At 44.5% G+C, this 22,354-nt stretch overlaps 1 protein-coding gene across 11 annotated transcripts in view; it reads right to left on the minus strand.

Moving 5' to 3' along the window:
* LOC118372348 (zinc finger protein 704-like) overlaps positions 1-22,126 on the minus strand; it is a 97,919-nt gene extending 75,793 nt beyond the window's left edge. For 10 of the 11 annotated variants that reach the window (XR_008065319.1, XR_008065312.1, XR_008065321.1 and 7 more), the window contains exons 1-2: positions 21,629-22,126; positions 14,501-14,733 (exon numbers count right to left, since the gene is read on the minus strand). Coding sequence is in view for 2 of the 11 variants with exons in the window: in XM_035758200.2 (XP_035614093.1) it covers positions 14,501-14,733; positions 21,629-21,922 (527 nt within the window). In the remaining 9 variants the exon portion in view is untranslated. The remainder of the gene's footprint in view (positions 1-14,500; positions 14,734-21,628) is intronic. The other variant, XM_035758201.2, reaches the window with a different exon arrangement.
* Between the last annotated feature and the right edge of the window lie 228 nt (positions 22,127-22,354).

Consider the following 22,354-nt stretch of genomic DNA (forward strand, 5'->3'; position numbering starts at 1 on the left):
CACCAGTCATTTAGGTCAACATTGGATCATTCAGAGGTCCCCACTGAACTTCTGGAGAGAGTTTGCTGCACTGAAAGTAAAGGGGCTGAATAATTTTGCACGCCCAATTTTTCAGTTTTTGATTTGTTAAAAAAAGTTTGAAATATCCAATAAATGTCGTTGCACTTCATGATTGTGTCCCACTTCTTGTTGATTCTTCACAAAAAAATACAGTTTTATATCTTTATGTTTGAAGCCTGAAATGTGGCAAAAGGTCGCAAAGTTCAAGGGGGCCGAATACTTTCGCAAGGTACTGTATATTTACATTTGTTTAACACTTTTTTGGTTACTACATTTCATAGGTTTGATGTCTTCACTATTATTCTACAATGTAAAATAAAGGAAAACCCTGGAATGAGTAGTTGTGTCCAAACTTTTGACTGGTACTATGACATGCACACAATAACTCACACACACACAGTGATGTGCAATGTACCACACAAATGCAACACACACACACACACACACACACACACACTAGTCTGATAACAGCGTTGAAGGTGATGTTGTGCTGTAAATCTAAACCACACCACTCGCATCCGTTGCAAAATAAATGTAAACATCCATGTTATTCAATCATTGCACCCACACTACTCGCGCACACCAACGAGCGTCTGCATTGCCAAGCGCTAAAGTAGAAGTCAGTTCTATTTGTGACACTGAAGGTGGTGCAAGTCTCTCCCATCTCCTCATTGGTTTATAGAAGCATATAACCACGTGCCATCGGTTGACCATTTTATGTGTGGATTAATTGTTGGAGTAGAGGATTTTGTGCATTTCGGGTAAAACAACAACTCAACGTTTATATCCCAGGACAAATTAGCTAGCAACAGCAAGCTAGCTAAATAGTTAACAAATTAGTTAGCAACTGCAAGCTAGCTAGATAAATTGCCATAAGTGTTTAATGCTTTTCGACCTGTCCCCAAACTAATATAAATTGGTTCAGAGTTTGTTTTGATATTTCAACCTGTGTGTCGTGATCGCGTTTGGTGTGGGGGGACAAAATCCATTTGCGCACGATGGCGCGCGCGGCCGGTTCGGGTACGGTGCCATATAGACCAGGGATGACACAGAGTCCCAGCAAAGCAGAGCTCCATCACAAGTTGAAGTGAAACCAGAGAAAGTCACAGCTGGTAACCATGCCTGTAAAAAAGAAGAACTCCAACCTCTCCTTAGCTGCACAAACATACACACAGGCACACACACCGAACTCTGACGTTTATAATATAACAATATAACACTTCATAAGAAGTTGTTCCAAGTGAAGTGTTACCAAATACTTTTTGGAGAGCAGAAAAAAGTGAACATCTGAACAGTGGGCAAACCTGGATATACTTTTTTCCAGCCACAGTGTTTTTAGATGGATGCCTTTTCCTTAACCACAAACTAGCCAGGCCTCAGGGGCAGAATATGTGGTGGGCTAGAGTCGCTGGCTCCTATTGTTTATTGTACATTCAGGACAGACCCAAACCAACCGGTTGAAAAAGGAGACCGAAGAAAAGCCTGGTGGTGAAATAAGCTTTTCCGGAGGATTCTGTCAAATGTAGACTGAAACGTTTGGTGGTGTTCCTCCTCCCTGCTGTGTAGACAGTAGATAGAGGGGGGGGGGGTCGCTGAGCTGAGAAAAAAGGTGGTGGAAGAGAAATAATTATTAAGATGTGGGGGTGGATTGGTAAGCAGTCGGAGGAATTAGGTAAGACACGCCGACACAGCACAAGCATATGCACGCACGTACACTATCAGCTTCAATGAGATATATCATCCACCCTGGGGCATTTTCATTTTCAAGTATTGCCATGGTGGTATCATTAGCGATGGGGGGAATTCACTAACACATCGCAATATTATTTTTTAACAAAATTATATCAATATTTGACAATCTTATTTTATGTTTGAGTATCAATTTGAGATCAAAAAAATCTTTAAATCTTCTTTTTAAATAGTGAACCAACATGTTTTCATCACTTTTATTTCCCTGACTGATCAGAACTCATTTTGTCCTGCTCTCTCTTGTCTCTCTGCAGAAGACATGTAGTGAGCAATATGTGTGGAACATCAGCTCGCAATACATATACTGTTCATTTTAGTCATTTATCAGATGTTCTTATCGAGGTCAACTTACATGAGCAGTTAGGGTTAAGTGCCTTGCGCAAGGGCACATCGACAGATGTTTAACATAGTTGGCACTGGGATTCGAACCAGTGACCTTTTGGTTACTGGCCCACTGGGCTACTGTGAGAATCACAATACATATCATTTCGGCACCTAAGTATCATGAAAATAATGATAACAACCTATCGTGAGGTCCCTGACTAGTGAGAGGACGACAGGGCTTTGATAGGACAGCTCAGTCCTCTCTCTCTGCACTGACGGGACACACTCACTCAGGTCCTTGTGGTTTGCTCTGGTGTGTTGGTACTAGAACACACCAGCTGACCTTTGTGACCGTCCTTCTGCCAGAAAGCTCCATATTATCTTCACAGAAGTGCAGGAGTTAACCCCCTCTCTCTCCACAGAAGCCAAGGTAATGGTTGAGTAAACACAGTGTAGGATGTATCACATTTAGTGCCCCCCTCTCACTATGTCCAGAATAGTTTTAGTGACATCGTTGGAAGAGACTAGGAAACCATCCATGTTGAACGTGGAAAGTTGAGCCTGATTCAGCGGGTTTAGAAATACCTCAGCACATGTTGCCTAACAACAGTGGGGAGAAAATAAGCTAAACATCTATGTTAAATGAACTGTGACCGCGGCACTATGTTCCGTTATAGCAGGGTTTCTAAACTCAGACCTGGGCCCTTGATTTGTACAGCAGCTTGTACAATCTGGACGGGGTCGACAGTTGATCACACATGCATTGCCACTGGATGGGTCATATGTGGCAGCATATTGAAATCAAAGGTGAAACAAGTAGAGTCACTCCAACCGGTCAGCTGTGATCTGTGACTTGGAGAGAGGGGGAAGGGTTAATGGGAAGGGGAGAGGTCACAGAGATGGAAAGGGAGAAAGAAAGATGGGAAAGATAAAGGACATGAAGAGGGTTTGGAGCAGATTTTAACCATGAAATATCCTTCTATATCAGCCAAACAACTCTCTTACTGCCCTTTCTTTTTCTTCTGCTGAGACAGACGGAGACCGTAGAGACAGACAAAACAGGGAAAGGGGGAGCAGCTGCATCTGGTCTGAGAAGGGGTGGGAGGACAGAGAGAAAGAGAGAGAACTGTGGTGGTTGTGATCAGGTCTTATGTAAGTGTATTATTGTGCAAAGGGGTTGCCATGGTGATCAGGTCTTGTTGCCATGAATTTGACAGTATCTTACAGGCAGCTAGCTTGGTGGCGAGCAAAGGTCTGTATTTCATTTGGCAAATTTTTTGTTGTTGTAAAATGTACGATATTATACTGTAAAAAAGTAAATGCTACAGTAATCGGAAGGAATAAATGGATGGATGAATTACATTTATTGAGGAGGCATTTGTATTTCACAATATTTTACTTTAATTACAAGGGATTGGTGCAAGCAGTTTGGCTGCTTGATAAAGTGATTACAGCTAGTGATGGGGAAACTAAGCTTCCTGAAGCATTAACCATTTACAGACAATTTGGTTGAAAATAGATTCATTACTCAAGGCTTTGATCAAGACAAGACAAGTGGCACCTGCCGGTCAAAATAATTCAGAACAGGCAAAATACACTGCTAAAAAAAATAAAGGGAACACTTAAACAACACAATGTAACTCCAAGTCAATCATACTTCTGTGAAATCAAACTGTCCACTTAGGAAGCAAAACTGATTGACAATAAATGCTGTGCAAATGGAATAGACAACAGGTGGAAATTATAGGCAATTAGCAAGACACCCCCAATAAAGGAGTGGTTCTACAGGTGGTGACCACAGACTACTTCTCAGTTCCTATGCTTCCTGGCTGATGTTTTGGTCACTTTTGAATGCTGGCGGTGCTTTCACACTAGTGGTAGCATGAGACGGAGTGAGTGAGTGAGTGAGTGAGTGAGTCAGTCAGTACTTTGAAAGATCCATTCTACTTACACAACCAGAGACTTTCTGTCGAATTACTCTCCGTAAATATGTGCAATGCAATTATATCGAATGAGCGACCGTTCATGTGCGAAGTATTCGCATTTCCATGAGCATAGTTCTCAACTGTCTGTACGATAGTGTAATTCCTTTGGCTCTCCCTTTCCCTCTCTTTTGAATCGGTCATTTTGTGTAACAAGCCGTCAAATCGGTTTAGTCCACTAGGGACCTTTCATTGCATTGTGTAGTAATCAATGTGTAAGTTGTCCTGTTTATGTAATTATGCATGATTAGTTAGTTAGTAAATCAATCATTAACCCTCCTGTTGTTCGTTTAATGTTAGTTATTTTCATGTTAATTAATTCTGTGTTCGCATTCCAAAATGACTGCCCCATTGTAGCTGATTATAAATCCATAATAATACATTTATTATCACCTAATGTTGTGTTAGATCTTTTTATCAACTTAAGTTATTGTGTACATTACAAGTTTTGAACTTCTATTTGCTATTTATGGCCTGTAGGCCTCATTCACCTGAGCTCATACAACTCACTCACAAGTGTCATGATCAATGATATGATCAAGAGCCTAACATACAGTATATTGTTTGGTCATTGTGCTGCCACAGAATGAATTGTGAGCAAGACCTCAAAAAAGCTTTATATACCAGAGCTGCGAGAAAAGTTATATATATTATGAAACAATGTTGCGATTGGTTTGTGAGAATGCCAACAGGTGTGGTCCCCGTGGGGGAAAGAATCTATTGGGGAAAGGTTCCTGTGGGGGTTGCCATGGAAGCCAAGATGGGGAGTGAGTGAGTGTGTGTGTGTGTGTGTGTGTGTGTGTGTGTGTGTGTGTGTGTGTGTGTGTGTGTGTGTGTGTGCTCAAACACATATGCATGTGAGGGTCTGGGAGAGGAAGTGTGTCCATCTGATGAATGGACATATGCTGGAACTCAATTTTATACAGTAATTGTAGTCTCACCCATTAATTTCAAATGACCTGCCATTTTTGACCGGGAACACCTCAGGTGCCAACCGTTAAATAAAATACCCGAAATGTTATGAAACTCATCAAAATGTATTTTGTGTGTTCAGATGCCCGGTGTGGACAAAGTCATGGAACCTTATGACAATCCGATTCAATTAAATGTTTTACTACATTTGTCGGTCCAATTCAACCGGAGCACAGCAGGACGGTTAACCCAATTTGTATATGACTCATATATGATTCATCATGGAGACTAGGGTTTGTGAAGATGTATAGGATATTACGAAGGTCAGAATAAGACTGATAAGGTAAATAAGAATTAACGAAATTACTAATAAAAGTGAAATTTATATCTTAGAGTTTAGTCTGGAGATAGTAACTTGTTAAATCATTTTTCCCGTGGTGCCCCCGATTACTACTTAATTAATTGTTATATGATTAATTTAATTGCGTAATAGTGGTATGTAATTATTTTATAAAATAACAGTCAAACACAATGATAGTCAAGACACGACAGCCCTTTATGAAAGGGCCTGTATATAGGACTAGGGAGAAGAGGTTGGGGGAGAGAGGGTTGGAGGTTCACCTTCCAGTCTCAATGAGATCCAGACTGAGACAGAGACCAGGCAGGTTGTTGCTTTGACCTTCACTCACACAGAGCAAACTTCACTTCTGAAGACAGATGACGACTCTGCAAGGGTGTGTGTGTGTTTGCATTCAGACCCCTTCACTTTTTCCACCATTTGTTATATTTACAGCCTTTTTCCACCATTTGTTATATTTACAGCCTTTTTCAAAAATCTATTCAATATTTGTTTTCCTCATCAAACTACGTACCTACAGTTGAAGTCGGAAGTTTACATAAACTTAGGTTGGAGTCATTAAAACTCGTTTTTCAACCACTACACACATTTCTTGTTAACAAGCTATAGTTTTGGCAAGTCGATTTGGACATCTACTTTGTGCATGACACAAGTCATTTTTCCAACAATTGTTTACAGACAGATTATTTCAATTATAATTCACTGTATCACAATTCCAGTGGGTCAGACGGGTTGACTGACTAAGTTGACTGTGCCTTTAAACAGCTTGGAAAATTCTAGAAAATTATGTCATGGCTTTAGAAGCTTCTGATAGGCTAATTGACATAATTTGAGTCAATTGGAGGTGTACCTGTGGATGTATTTCAAGGCCTACCTTCAAACTCAGTGCCTCTTTGCTTGACACCATGGGAAAATCAAAAGAAATCAGCCAAAATAAATCACGTTTTATTGGTCACATACACATGGTTAACAGATGTTAATGCGAGTGTAGCGAAATGCTTGTGCTTCTGGTTCCGACCATGCAGTAATAACCAACGAGTAATCTAACAATTTTACAACAACTACCTTTTACACACAAGTGTAAAGGAATGAATAAGAAAATGTACATAAAAATATATGGATGGGCTGTTGCGCCTTCTTCACCACGCTGTGTGTGTGGGTGGACCATTTCAGTTTGTCCGTGATGTGTACGTCGAGGAACTTAAGACACTTACTACCCTCTCCACTACCGTCCCATCAATGTGGATAAGGGGATGCTCCCTCTGCTGTTTCCTGAAGTCCACGATCATCTCCTTTGTTTTGTTGACGTTGAGTGTGAGGTTATTTTCCTGACACCACACTCCGAGGGCCCTCACCTCCTCCCTGTAGGCCGTCTCGTCGTTGTTGGTAATCAAGCCGACCACTGTAGTTTCGTCTGCAAATTTGATGATTGAGTTGGAGGCGTGCATGGCCACGCAGTCATGGGTGAACAGGGAGTACAGGAGAGGGCTGAGCACGCACCCTAGTCTGGCCCCAGTGTAGATGATCAGCGGGGTGGAGATGATCACCTCCTCCCTGTAGGCTGTCTTGTCGACCTCAGAAAAATTATATTGTAGACCTCAACAAGTCTGGTTCATCCTTGGGAGCAATTTCCAAATGCCTGACGGTACCACGTTCATCTGTACAAACAATGGTATGCAAGAATAAATATCATGGGACCACACAGCCGTCATACCGCTCAGGAAGGAGACGCGTTCTGTCTCCTAGAGATGAACGTATTTTGGTGCAAAAAATGCAAATCAATCCCAGAACAACAGCAAAAGACCTTGTGAAGATGCTAGAGGAAACAGGTACAAAAGTATCTATATCCACAGTAAAAACGAGTCCTATATCGACATAACCTGAAAGGCCACTCAGCAAGGACTCTGTCAATCACCATTCTTATTGTCAGACTCAACAGCCTTGGTTTCTCAAATGATTGCCTCGCCTGGTTTACCAACTACTTCTCTGATAGAGCTCAGTGTGTCAATTCGGAGGGCCTGTTGTCCGGGCTAACTCTCTTCTCTGTATACATCAATGATGTCGCTCTTGCTGCTGGTGATTCTCTAATCCACCTCTACGCAGATGACACCATTCTGTATACTTCTGGCCCTTCTTTGGACACTATGTTAACTAACCTCCAGACGAGCTTCAATGCAGAAGAACAGCCCCAAAGCATGATGTTTCCACCCCCATGCTTCACAGTAGGTATGGTGTTCTTTGGATGCAACTCAGCATTCTTTGTCCTCCAAACATGACGTGTTGAGTTTTTACCAAAAAGTTATATTTTGGTTTCATCTGACCATATGACATTCTCCCAATCTTCTTCTGGATCATCCAAATGCTCTCTAGCAAACTTCAGACGGGCCTGGACATGTACTGGCTTAAGCAGGGGGACACGTCTGGCACACGTCTGGTCCCAGCTCTCTGCAGGTCATTCACTAGGTGCCCCCCGTGTGGTTCTGGGATTTTTGCTCACCGTTCTTGTGATCATTTTGACCCCAAGGGGTGAGCTCTTGCGTGGAGCCCCAGATCGAGGGAGATTATCAGTGGTCTTGTATGTCTTCCATTTCCTAATAATTGCTCCCACAGTTGATTTCTTCAAACCAAGCTGCTTACCTATTGCAGATTCAGTCTTCCCAGCCTTGGGCAGGTCTACAATTTTGTTTCTTGGCCATATTGGAGTTTGGAGTGTGACTGTTTGAGGTTGTGGACAGGTGTCTTTTATACTGATAACAAGTTCAAACAAGTGCCATTAATACAGGTAACGAGTGGAGGACAGAGGAGCCTCTTAAAGAAGAAGTTACAGGTCTGTGAGAGCCAGAAATCTTGCTTGTTTGTAGGTGACCAAATACTTATTTTCCACCATAATTTGCAAATAAATTCATTTAAAAAATTCTACAATGTGATTTTCTGGATTTTTTTTCTCATTTTGTCTGTCATAGTTGAAGTGTACCTATGATGAAAATTACAGGCCTCTCTCATCTTTTTAAGTGGGAGAACTTGGCGGCTGACTAAATACGTTTTTTTGCCTAAAGATAGACTGACGGACCTATCAGTGGCAATCTCTCACAGCGTTGACATAGAGAAATTAGGTCGCATTGGCCTTGTACAAGCAGGCTGGGGCAGTATTTCCATTCACAACTGCCTCCGAGCCAAAACCTACAGGAGAAGAGTAAAGAAAACAAAGCATTTCACAACAAACCAGCCAAAAAACTAGACTGAGTCATTGCCAAAGAGACTGGCATTTCGGTAATCTCAAAGTTCAATAAATGCTGGATTTACGGCAGAGTTGCTCATTGGTTGTTGGAAAAAACATGAATGTTTTCCAGGAAAACATGTGGCGCATCAAAAATAGAATCAGAATTTATAACAAAGTCAAAAACAAACATTTAGCTGTTAGCTAGGCAAGTTGTTGTATCTGAGGCTTTAAATTAAAACAAACTGTTCTGTGGTTCAAATTGCAGTATGTATTTAGTTTGAGAATTTAGACATGAGCTAGCAACTTTTGACAGACTGATAATATCTGGACAAACAAAAAATGGTTGCTTAGCAAGCAGATACCAACGTGTTCTGTGGAGAAACAAAGTTCCAATATTTGCATAATCATTGTGATTTGAGGATGGCTGTTAGGGTGATCGAATCAGGATCTGATCCTCTGTTTTTCTCAAGGTCCTTAATGATACAATGTTCATGTAGGTAATTAACAATAAAATGTCACAATAAGGTACAGAGCGTTCGATTTTTCTGCTGAGGGGCAAGGAGACCCGCAGGTCCACTAAAACCATTGACATGTGGGCGTCTATTCGGTTGTAACATCATGACCTCTTGAAGAGCATATTCCGAACTACAAATGTCCAAATATTCCATGCAAAACAATTGCGCACATTTAGCTCTTATCATAATCAAAGTTATAGGCTACAACAAGTAAGTGCATGTTTTTCATGACCAGTAAACATCAGTTGATCATGTCATTTCAGATACGCGAGGGTAGAAAGTAGAAACCCGCACACTGGTTTCTTCATTTCTCTCTCTCATGTTATTCAATTGTTACCATGCACCTGCAACAAAGATAGCTCAGATGTGCCAGTGCCTTTTGCATTTTGAGATACGTGAGGGTAGACATGATATCTCTCAACTAACTAGATAAACTAGATGGATATATCCAAATATTGGTTGACTTGCCTAGTTAACTGGATAAACTAGATGGATATATCCAAATATGGCTAGTTAACAAACTAACTGGATAAACTAGATGGATATATCCAAATATTGGTTGATTTGCTTGCAATCTATAGAGATGACAGTGGTCCGACTGACAACTTTACCACCAAGAGGACTTGCGAATGTCAAGCTCTTTCCAAAAGCCTAATCTCTGATGAAGCAAGCTAAATGCCCTGTTGTTTGCTCACATGCCCAATGGATAGCCTACCCTCACATATTTGAAAATGCATGCTTAATTGAGGTTTACTGATCATGAAAAACATGCAGTTACTCGCTGCATGACTCTGATGATAGAGATACATGTGGAATAATTGGACATGTGCAGTTCTGATTATGCTCGTCAAGAGGTGATATAAAATGTATCTAACAATCCCTTGAAAACAGCACAGTTGTCAATGGTTTTAGAAGAGAAGCTGCCAAATCGAACTCTGCATCGTATTGTGACTGATTTGAAGATAGCAGAAAGGCCAGTCTCTTAGTCACATGACAGGAAGTACAGGGAGTGGATTAGCTAAAGAGACTGGTACTCGGGCTACCAAAAAGCTGCCCCCACCCAAGTCCCTCCTCTTTTAGTTGCAGAGAAGCTTGTCTGGGCTTGTCTGCAGGACAAACAGTAACACAGTGATAAAGGCCTGAACTGAACACATTGCCCAACTCTACAAACCACTGCCTCTTAAAGAGTGCCTGGCTAGGGTGTGAGAGGTGAAACAAACACACACGTACACAAGTGTGACAGCTGAGAGGTGAAACAAGGCAAATGCTCAATTACACTGTGAAGAAGTAGCTTACAACAAGAAACTGTCTATAGTCAGACCATAAAACTATACAACAGACTGTAGCATTGAACTGTGGGACAGATGGACACTAGTGGAATGAACCACTATGTATTTTCTGTGCTTATTTTTACCTTTTCATCACGGAATGAATACAGCCATACAAACAACCAATATCCAATGCCTTCTTATTGCAGATAAATGACAGAATCTATTTGACTGTAACTGATCCTTATTCTCCTGCTAAGAGAAACTGGCTTACAGACGCCCACATAGAGCAGACGCTCATTTGAAGGGGAGCAGGGTGAGACGAGGAGCTAATCCAAACGTTTAATGTAGCCACAAGGGCCTCGACAAATATGACCATGTAACGTTATACAAAGTCTGTTAGCAGCCCTGGCCAGTGTGTTTAATATGCTGGAGGATCGAGCAGGACAGTAAGGGAGTCATCAACCCAGACTGGGGGAGAAAAGGCATTTCAAGTCATAGGTGAAAGGTGAGCATAGCAGCTGTTGTGTTGGCTGGCTCTTGCAAACACATGCGCGCTGCGCACACACACACGCACTGAAATGAATTTCTCACCCACATACTTACTCACCCAGTGACACACACACAGAAAGTGTCCGTACTTTGGAAAGCAAGCTCAATCTTGCTGCATGCTCCCCGGGAGGACACTTTCATCACACATGATTTCCTGCACATGAACTTCACATGATCCTGATATAAGAGAACAGTGATTTTAAACCAACAACACATTCATCAGGTCATGGTTCTTCATTGATCCACCATATTGGATTTTATCAAGACCTCATTGCAACTCTACTACCGCAGGGAACTTTGTTAATGTATAACCACATTGCAACTCCTACCGCTCGCACACACAGACACAGAGTTCCCCCTCACACAGAGACACAGAGTTCCCCCTCACACACAGTTACCCCCTCACACAGACACAGAGTTCCCCCCTCACACAGAGTTACCCCCTCACACACAGACACAGAGTTCCCCCTCACACACAGACACAGAGTTCCCCCCTCACACACAGTTACCCCCTCACACAGACACAGAGTTCCCCCTCACACACAGACACACAGACACAGCGTTCCCCCTCACACAGAGACATACACAGAGACACAGAGTGCCCCCTCACACAGAGACAGAGACACACAGAGTTCCCTCCTCACACAAGAACACACATACACAGAGACACACAGACACAGAGTTCCCCCCCCTTACAGAGAGACACATAATTCCACTTCACTCAGACACATACACACAGACAAATAGTTCCTACTCACACAGAGAGAGACACAGAGTTCCCCCTCACACAGAGACAGAGACACACATACACAGAGTTCCCCCTCACACAGAGACACAGAGTTCCCCCCTCACACAGACACAGAGTTCCCCTCACACAGAGACAGAGACACACAGACACAGAGTTCCCACCTCACAGAGACACAGAGTTCCCCCTCACACAGACAGAGTTCCCCATCACACAGAGACAGAGACACACAGACACAGAGTTCCCCCTCACACAGATACACATACACAGAGACACACAGACAGATTTCCGCCTCACACAGAGACAGAGACACAGACCCCCCGTCACACAGAGACAGAGACACAGACTTCCCCCTCACACAGAGACAGAGACACACAGACACAGAGTTCCCCCCTCACACAGATACACATACACAGAGACAGAGTGCCCCCTCACACAGAGACACATACACAGAGACACACAGACAGAGTCACCACTCACACAGAGACACACAGACACAGAGTTCCCCCTCACACAGAGACACATACACAGAGACACACAGACAGATTTCCCCCTCACACAGAGACAGAGACACAGACACAGAGTTCCCCCTCACACAGAGACAGAGACACAGACTTCCCCCTCACACAGAGACACACACAGAGACACAGAGTGCCCCCTCACACAGAGACACAGAGTTCCCCCCTCACACAGACACAGAGTTCCCCCTCACACAGAGACACATACACAGAGACACACAGACACAGAGTCACCACTCACACAGAGACAGAGTTCCCCCTCACACAGACACAGAGTTCCCCCTCACACAGAGACAGAGACACAGACACAGAGTTCCCCCTCACACAGAGACACATACACAGAGACACAGAGTCACCCCTCACACAGAGACACAGAGTTCCCCCCTCACACAGACACAGAGTTCCCCCTCACACAGAGACACATACACAGAGACCACTCACACAGAGACACAGAGTTCCCCCCCTCACACAGACACAGAGTTCCCCCTCACACAGAGACACATACACAGAGACACACAGACACAGAGTCACCACTCACACAGAGACAGACACACAGACACAGAGTTCCCCCTCACACAGAGACAGAGACACACAGACACAGAGTTCCCCTCACACAGAGACACACACACAGAGACACACAGACACCCCTCACACATACACAGAGACACAGAGTTCCCCCCCTCACACAGACACAGAGTTCCCCCTCACACAGAGACACATACACAGAGACACACAGACAGAGTTCCCCCTCACACAGAGACAGAGACACACAGACAGAGTCCCCCCTCACACAGAGACACACAGTCACCCCTCACACAGAGACAGGGACACAGAGTTCCCCCTCACACAGAGACAGACACACAGACAGAGTCACCCCTCACACAGAGACAGAGACACACAGACACAGAGTTCCCCCTCACACAGAGACAGTTGTTCCAACCTATCAATGGTTGTAAAAAAATGGTGAATAAAAAGGCTTAAGTAGCGTCTGACGTTCCCAGACCTCCTGTCTGTTATGTAACAGAGTTATCTATTAAAGCCTGGCTGGCCATGTCCCTGGACAGACACATCTCTCTCTCCCTCTGACTGCTGCCTGTGTCTGGGCCGCTGTGTGTGTGCTTCTTCAGTCGATCCCTGTCAGAGAGAGTGCCCTGCACAACACACCAGTGCACGCGTGTGTGTGTGTGTGTGTGTGTGTGATTCACAGGGAAAACAGCCTTGAGCTTCTCTCGCTCTGCCAGCCACTGAGTCACACACAACAGTACAAACTACTCACAGAATAACATAGAAACAAACACAGACACACGCTTAATGATACCGAGTCTGGATAGACACAGCGATTATAGAAAGAGAAGGGAAAGCATTAACACTTTCATCTGAATATGAGACATGGATTAGGTCGCAGGAGTCAATCTCGCCTGGACATAATAATGATTTTTCAGATTAGAAAGGGGTGGGGATTTTAGGGAGTGGATAATTCCACAGCATTGCATGTCCAATCCATGACAGCTTCAACACAATGTCATCTACTATGAAAGATCTCAACAAGGTGGAACATGGGTATTCTTCTGTAGCGCTAAATGTGTGAGATACTTGAATCTCAATGTTAAGGTAAAAAAAAAGAAAACATTTGTGTGGTTGGCCATGGTGTGCAAGGCAGTGACACAAGCCATTGACATCTTGTGCATTGATTTGTGCATTGACTAATCTAGCAATTGGTTCATTGGCACTATCACAGTAAGAGCAGTATTGGTTTAGGCTTATCAGTCAACAGCAACATGACCATCATTTTTTCCCATTTTTCCTCACATGATTGGGCAATCTTGACTTTATGCATCTTATGAACTTTGACACCGAGTTATTTTCTAAAGTCTTGAGAATATTCCAGAACTATTCTGATTCTGGAACACTGAAAAGCATTCTAAGAATCCAACAGCGGTCATCTGACCAAGCCTCCCCCCACAACATTTATACCCAAACCATAGGATAGCTTGAACCACTACAAGGCTCGAGTCAATTCCATTTAAACTCTAGTTTATTCAGGACTGTTTTGGGATTTGTTTTGGGATTTGAGGTGAAAACACCCAATTCTGTTTTCACTTTTCGAAATGCTATGCCAATTCTTAGAGCTATTTTAACTTTCTGAAATTCTATGCCTTGTTCAATGACTGCATCATCTGGACCTGGAATGGTATAGACCCAACTATGGGTAAGGCAGCAACCATGCTACAGGTAATAACCATAACGTATTCCATGCCTTACTAGGTAATAACAGTTATTAGCCATGTGGTCCCTACCTGCGTCGGGGGACAGGTATTTGGGAGGAGGGATGAGGGTCTCTCTCCTCAGGTGGAACTTGCTGTCCATTTGTTGCCTGGCAACCGCTGGGCACCAGCGGGTCCCTCGCCTCCGAGTGCATGTGTTTGTCCGCCTTCTGCCCTTTCCGGATCAGGGAGTGTGTGGGACTGCCGTTAGTAAGGATCCCAGTCAGACCACTGTTTCTTTCATCTGCCTCCCCGCCACAACCTGCCTGAAGGATGAAGAACACACAGAGAAATGATCGAAATGTTGGAGTCTCAGAACTGATGTTAGTGCTTTTTGCTTCCAAAGCTTGTGGTAAAAATAGATAATATAAAGTTAATTACATAGTCCGCATGATAGTTTTAGGCACCATTTAATACGTGTTTTTGGCTACATGGTTGGGAAGGGGACATGTGCTGGAGATTTTGTTTGTAAGGAAATATAGAAGCTGTGTCACTGAATCTGAATGACTAAAAAGAAAAAAGTCAAAAAGGTGTGTTTTAAGATCTCTTTTAAAAAATGGCCACAGTTTTGGCCCCCTCAGGTTCTCTGGCAGGCTGTTCCAGAGGCTAGTAACTGCCTCTCCGTGGTTTTTGGTCCTAGGCTTTGGGATAGTTAAAAGGCCAGTGCCCGAGGACCTGAGGAACCTACTGGATACATAAAGCATGTCTGACATGTATTGGGGTGCACAATCGAGGATTTATTTAAAAACCAATAGAATAATCTTAAAATGAATTCTAAAACTCACAGGCAGCAGAGACCTTAAAACCGCTGTAATGTAATGCTCTAGTACAGTACCGTATCTTTGGATTGCCAAAAACCTTTAGACCACTAGTGGGTGTATGGTATTGTTGTTTCTCGCACATTAACACAGTTTGAGGCGTGCTCTGAAAGAGGCTATATTTTGTTGCACCCATGAGTGAGAATGCTGTACCAATTTAACTCCAATGTGGTTATAGTGCCCCAAGAACTAAACATGTATAGATGGATAGATATGGATAGATTGGAGTGGCACCAAGTCTTATACAAGTATTTCTCCATGTCCTTTTGGTCTGTTTTGTCCTGAACAGTCATTCTGATTCCCATGTAAAGCAGCATCTAGTGTGACTAAACCATCAACCAGAAAATGTATCCTGATAAAAATTGACCAGGAAGTCTGAAAAGACAGACTAAACTGAACAAAACATGTTGGTCCCATGTTTCATGAGCTGAAATAAAAGATCTCAGAAATGTTCCATAGGCACAAAAAGCTTATTTCTCTCAAACGTTGTGCATACATTTATTTACATCCCTGTTGGTGAGCATTTCTCCTTTTCCAAGATAATCCATCCACCTGACAGGTGTGGCACCAAGAAGCTGATTAAACAGAATGATCATGACACAGGTGCACCTTGAGCTGGGGACAATAAAAGGCCACTCTAAAATGTGCAGTTTTGTCACACAACACAATGCACACAAGTTTTGAGGAAGCGTGCAATTGTCATGCTAACTGCAGGGATGTCCACCAGAGTTGGAGTTGTTGCCAGATAAAGAAGTTCACATTAAATGACCAAAAACCACCTCCAACGTCATTTTAGAGAGTAATCACCTCATGTTTCAGCATGATAATGCAAGGCCCCATGTCACAAAGATCTGTACGCAACAGACCTGGAAGCTGAAAATGTCCCAGTTCTTCCATGGCCTGCATACTCACCAGACCTGTCACCCATTGAGCATATTTGGGATTCTCTGGATGGCTGTGTACGACAGCGTGTTACAATTCCCGCCAATATCCAGCAACTTCGCACAGCCATTGAAGAGGAGTGGGACAACATTCCACAATCAACAGCCTGATCAGCTCTATGCAAAGGAGATGTGTCAGGCTGCATGAGGCAAATGGTGGTCACACCAGATACTGACTGGTTCTGATCCACGACCCTACCTTGTTCTTAAGGTGTCTATGACCAACAGATGCACATCTGTATTCCCAGTCATGTGAAATCCATCGATTCGGGCCGAATGAATTTCTTTAAATTGACAGATTTCTTTATATGAACTGTAACTCAGTAAAATCTTTGAAATTGTTGCATGTTGCGTTTGATATTTTTGTTCAGTATAGACTGAGTGGGCGGGGAGTTAGTAGGCTGAGTGGGCGGGGAGCTTGTAGGCTGAGTGGGCGGGGAGCTTGTAGGCTGAGTGGGCGGGGAGCTTGTAGGCTGAGTGGGCGGGGAGCTTGTAGGCTGACTGGGCGGGGAGCTTGTAGGCTGACTGGGCGGGGAGCTTGTAGGCTGACTGGGCGGGGAGCTTGTAGGCTGAGTGGGCGGGGAGCTAGTAGGCTGAGTGGGCGGGGAGCTAGTAGGCTGAGTGGGCGGGGAGCTAGTAGACAGGGAGCTGAGTGGGCAGGGAGCTAGTAGACAGAGTGGACGGGGAGCTAGTAGGCTGAGTGGACAGGGAGCTAGTAGGCTGAGTGGACAGGGAGCTAGTAGGCTGAGTGGACAGGGAGCTAGTAGGCTGAGTGGACAGGGAGCTAGTAGGCTGAGTGGACAGGGACCGAGTAGGCTGAGTGGACAGGGACCGAGTAGGCTGAGTGGACATGGACCGAGTAGGCTGAGTGGACAGGGACCGAGTAGGCTGAGTGGACAGGGAGCTAGTAGACTGAGTGGACAGGGAGCTAGTAGACTGAGTGGACAGGGAGCTAGTAGGCTGAGTGGACAGGGAGCTAGTAGGCTGAGTGGACAGGGAGCTAGTAGGCTGAGTGGACAGGGAGCTAGTAGGCTGAGTGGACAGGGAGCTAGTAGGCTGAGTGGACAGGGAGCTAGTAGGCTGAGTGGACAGAGCTAGTAGGCTGAGTGGACAGAGCTAGTAGGCTGAGTGGACAGAGCTAGTAGGCTGAGTGGACAGAGCTAGTAGGCTGAGTGGACAGAGCTAGTAGGCTGAGTGGACAGGGAGCTAGTAGGCTGAGTGGACAGAGCTAGTAGGCTGAGTGGACAGAGCTAGTAGGCTGAGTGGACAGAGCTAGTAGGCTGAGTGGACAGGGAGCTAGTAGGCTGAGTGGACAGGGAGCTAGTAGGCTGAGTGGACAGAGCTAGTAGGCTGAGTGGACAGAGCTAGTAGGCTGAGTGGACAGAGCTAGTAGGCTGAGTGGACAGAGCTAGTAGGCTGAGTGGACAGAGCTAGTAGGCTGAGTGGACAGAGCTAGTAGGCTGAGTGGACAGGGAGCTAGTAGGCTGAGTGGACAGGGAGCTAGTAGGCTGAGTGGACAGGGAGCTAGTAGGCTGAGTGGACAGAGCTAGTAGGCTGAGTGGACAGAGCTAGTAGGCTGAGTGGACAGGGAGCTAGTAGGCTGAGTGGACAGAGCTAGTAGGCTGAGTGGACAGAGCTAGTAGGCTGAGTGGACAGAGCTAGTAGGCTGAGTGGACAGAGCTAGTAGGCTGAGTGGACAGGGAGCTAGTAGGCTGAGTGGACAGGGAGCTAGTAGGCTGAGTGGACAGAGCTAGTAGGCTGAGTGGACAGAGCTAGTAGGCTGAGTGGACAGAGCTAGTAGGCTGAGTGGACAGAGCTAGTAGGCTGAGTGGACAGGGAGCTAGTAGGCTGAGTGGACAGGGAGCTAGTAGGCTGAGTGGACAGGGAGCTAGTAGGCTGAGTGGACAGGGAGCTAGTAGGCTGAGTGGACAGAGCTAGTAGGCTGAGTGGACAGAGCTAGTAGGCTGAGTGGACAGAGCTAGTAGGCTGAGTGGACAGAGCTAGTAGGCTGAGTGGACAGAGCTAGTAGGCCGAGTGGACAGAGCTAGTAGGCTGAGTGGACAGAGCTAGTAGGCTGAGTGGACAGGGAGCTAGTAGGCTGAGTGGACAGAGCTAGTAGGCTGAGTGGACAGAGCTAGTAGGCTGAGTGGACAGAGCTAGTAGGCTGAGTGGACAGAGCTAGTAGGCTGAGTGGACAGAGCTAGTAGGCTGAGTGGACAGGGAGCTAGTAGGGTGAGTGGACAGAGCTAGTAGGCTGAGTGGACAGAGCTAGTAGGCTGAGTGGACAGAGCTAGTAGGCTGAGTGGACAGAGCTAGTAGGCTGAGTGGACAGAGCTAGTAGGCTGAGTGGACAGGGAGCTAGTAGGCTGAGTGGACAGGGAGCTAGTAGGCTGAGTGGACAGAGCTAGTAGGCTGAGTGGACAGAGCTAGTAGGCTGAGTGGACAGAGCTAGTAGGCTGAGTGGACAGAGCTAGTAGGCTGAGTGGACAGGGAGCTAGTAGGGTGAGTGGACAGGGAGCTAGTAGGGTGAGTGGACAGGGAGCTAGTAGGCTGAGTGGACAGGGAGCTAGTAGGCTGAGTGGACAGGGAGCTAGTAGGCTGAGTGGACAGGGAGCTAGTAGGCTGAGTGGACAGGGAGCTAGTAGGCTGAGTGGACAGGGAGCTAGTAGGCTGAGTGGACAGGGAGCGCACCTTGACTGGGGATTCATTGAAACCGCTTTTGTCAAGCAACATGCAGTGAGCAGTGTTCCAGTGAGATTATTTCAAGCAAATTTGCTGATACACAAAGTAACAAACACTGAAAAATCAATCCTGTCATGTATGTTTTATAAATTATTTGTTATTCCAACTGTTTGATTATTGTAACAGCGTCAATATAAACAAAATGTTGACTGTATAATTTATCTAGCATGCCCAAATGGAATTATCAGCACTGTATATCAAGCTAGCTAGCTCGTTCATCTTGGACAATTTCAGTTGAAGAATTACAGTAGTGATATTACGTTTGATACCAGAGCTCCGAGGCTAAATCGCTAAGCAGCTATCTTCGAAGCAGTGTGCCGATGCGTGTATCACTTTATCAAAGTGCGTCATGAATGATGCCGAAAGCTTTGTTTGATCACGTGCCTTTTCAAACCGTGTGTTGTAAAACACAAGACTGAACATTCAGGGATGTGTGGGTATGAGGTCGAATCCCGTTGAAGGCACACTATGTCAAAAAAATAAATGTGAACCACGCTCTCTGCACTGTTGTTCAAATATTTATAGTATAAAACTTCGGTCTTAAGCATCCTAAATAATGCCATAGATTCCATTTTTGAAAAATAGTCAACTTGAAGGCAAAAAAGGGACCGCCATATATAATCCACAGAAGGAGAAGACGTTACTAGTTTCCTCTTTTATCTGTGGATTCATTGTTGGAGTAGAGGACACATGATATTGTGTGACTGAAAATGAGTCGAGATTCTACAACGATCCAGCAAAAAAAAGAGGACCCTTTACATTTCAGGTTAAAAAAAAAACAACACAATGTTTATATCCCAGGAGAAATTAGCTAGCAGCAGCAAGCTAGCTAGCTAAATGTCCATGAATATTTTGTGTGTTTTGACCTGTCCCCAAAATAATACAGTTGGTTCAGTTTGTTTTGACATGTCAACCTGCGTGTCCTGATCGCATCTGATGCTGAAGGCCAAAATCAACATAATATTTGGGTGACCCGACCAAATTCATATAGAAATGTGTTTTATAGATCTGTCATTCGCATTGAAAGCAAGCCTGTTCTATGTCCGCTATTTCTATGCTTCCCGCTCTTGAGTTTAGTTTTTGCATCTTTTACTTTGGGTTTTGTACACCAGCTACAAACTGCTGAAAATACAATGTTTTTGGTTATGGAAAAATATGTCACAGCGGTTTAGATGGTACAATGATTCCCTACACTATACTTGCTTGTTTTGTCACAAATTGAAATTAGGCGAACTATTAAAAAAAATTGCAATCAGCAAATGGCGAAGCAGTTTCTGCATAGTGCATCTTTAACCTTCCTAATATTGAGTTTCACCCCCTTTTTCCCCAGAGAACAGCCTCAATTGGTCAGGGCATGGGCTCTACAAGGTGTCGAAAGCGTTCCACAGGGATGCTGGCCCATGTTGACACCAATGCTTCCCACAGTTGTGTCAAGTTGGCTGGGTGTCCTTTGGGTGGTGGACCATTCTTGATTCACACGGGAAGCCTGAAAAACCCAGCAGCGTTGCAGTTCTTGACACAAACCAGTGCTACTACCATACTCCTTTCAAAAGGCACTTCAATATTTTGTCTTGCCCATTCACCTTCTGAATGGCAAACATACACAGTCCATGTCTCAATTGCCTCAGGGCTTACAAATCCTTGTTTAACCCGTCTGCTCCCCTTCACCTACCTAGACTGATTAAAGTGAATTTAACAAGTGACATCAAAAAAGGGATCATAGATTTTATCAAAACGTTTCTATGAATTGTCCATTTGGCATGTCTCGATGTAATGATATGACAACTGTAGCAGTTTTGGGCAACCCTTCCCCCGCGTTTGTTCCATGCTGGCTGAAGACCTCGTCAGCCAGTTAATAGCGAACACCAGACACAGATGAAAAGGGTTAAGTGTCTTAGACGAGTCGGTGAAAGCTCTTATTATATTTGTTGACGTGCTGCAGTCAAATTTTGGCACCAGGGGACGAGCTACCTAGCCATGTAAACTACGCCCCTCTGCAAACACCCTCTGGTTTGTTGGTTAAAAGGCTGAATTTTGAATTAGGTAAGAGAATAAAACATTACCAAATGTGGCATTTTGTAAATTAGGCTTTTTTAATAATCCTGCCTCCATCCCACCTCCTGAATAAGTGTTTGACATGGAGGGGACCAGTACATTTATGATCAAACTTTATCAATGTGGAAGCAACAGATATGTTCATACTTTGGTCGTCCTACATTGATATGGTTTCATCCATATGACCCAATTTCACGAAAACATGATTTTGACTGAACATTTAAACTTTGCACATGCAATGGGCCGCCATCTTAACAGATGAAATCCGTCATATATAGGCTACTAGTTGTAATTAATAGGCTAACTAACTCGGGTTAGTCGCATGCCTGACCTATATTTTCACTTGAGAACATAACCGGGTCACGTCGTCAGCAGAGTTAGCCTCTTCGCACCGGGAGCCCTGTAACCATATTGGGCGCACAATGTGTGGGTCTTCCGGAGTGAAGAGGCTACAGAGAAGTCAGAGCGAACTGGTTCTGTATTGCGGGTGACTGCAAAAGTAGGCTTTTCGGCAACAATGAGACATCATGTGAATAATTTAATAGGGTGGAAATGAATAACTAACCAACTCACTGTTAGACCAACAAATATGGACTAGAACCTACTTTATTCAGGTGGTATTTTTCTCTCCCTGATGACAGGTCATTCGCATTGAGGACGGTGTCCTGTCTTGTACATTCTCTTAAAGATCCATCATCCAACACGAATTTGTAGAAAACTGCTCCCGTTGCGGGACCATTCTTGCACGCCAGAATGACATCGCTGTCCGCAGTGGCGGCGACAGTAATTTTGCGTCCCTTGAACCCCTCTGCATGCTGATCAATACCGGCTTGTTTCGAAGCGCCCCCGAGACGTATTCCAACAGCGGACATGTCAAGCAGACGTTTAGAATTCATCATTGGACTAGAGAAAGATGACCCGCTTTCTATAGATTTTAGTGCAGATATCTGTAATAAAATACATTTATCGGGATTGCCTGGAATCGATCTCCGTCTGTTACCGCTGTTCTACGGTACAGTTAAAGATTGTTTAGTTATTTAGTCAAATAAAATACCACGCCTCCACTCCCCTGCGTGTCCAGACCACTGGTGCAGCCTGGTGAGCTTCACAGGGCACCGCCTTCAGTTCACTCTCATTGGTCCTCAGAATACATAAACACTCCAGTTCGGCACGCAGCCGTCGGATGCCAGCAGCCCATTGGCTTGTTTGGACTTTGTCACTTCTTATCAGCGAAGATTGTGGGGGTGTGTCGCTCCAGCCTGCCCTTTACCGGGCGGCCGTTGGAAAGGGGAGAAATGAAAACAACAAGTAGGCCAAGACTTGGTTGAAGT

Source organism: Oncorhynchus keta, chromosome 15, assembly GCF_023373465.1.
Source record: "Oncorhynchus keta strain PuntledgeMale-10-30-2019 chromosome 15, Oket_V2, whole genome shotgun sequence".
In the NCBI taxonomy this organism is placed as follows: Eukaryota; Metazoa; Chordata; class Actinopteri; order Salmoniformes; family Salmonidae; genus Oncorhynchus; species Oncorhynchus keta.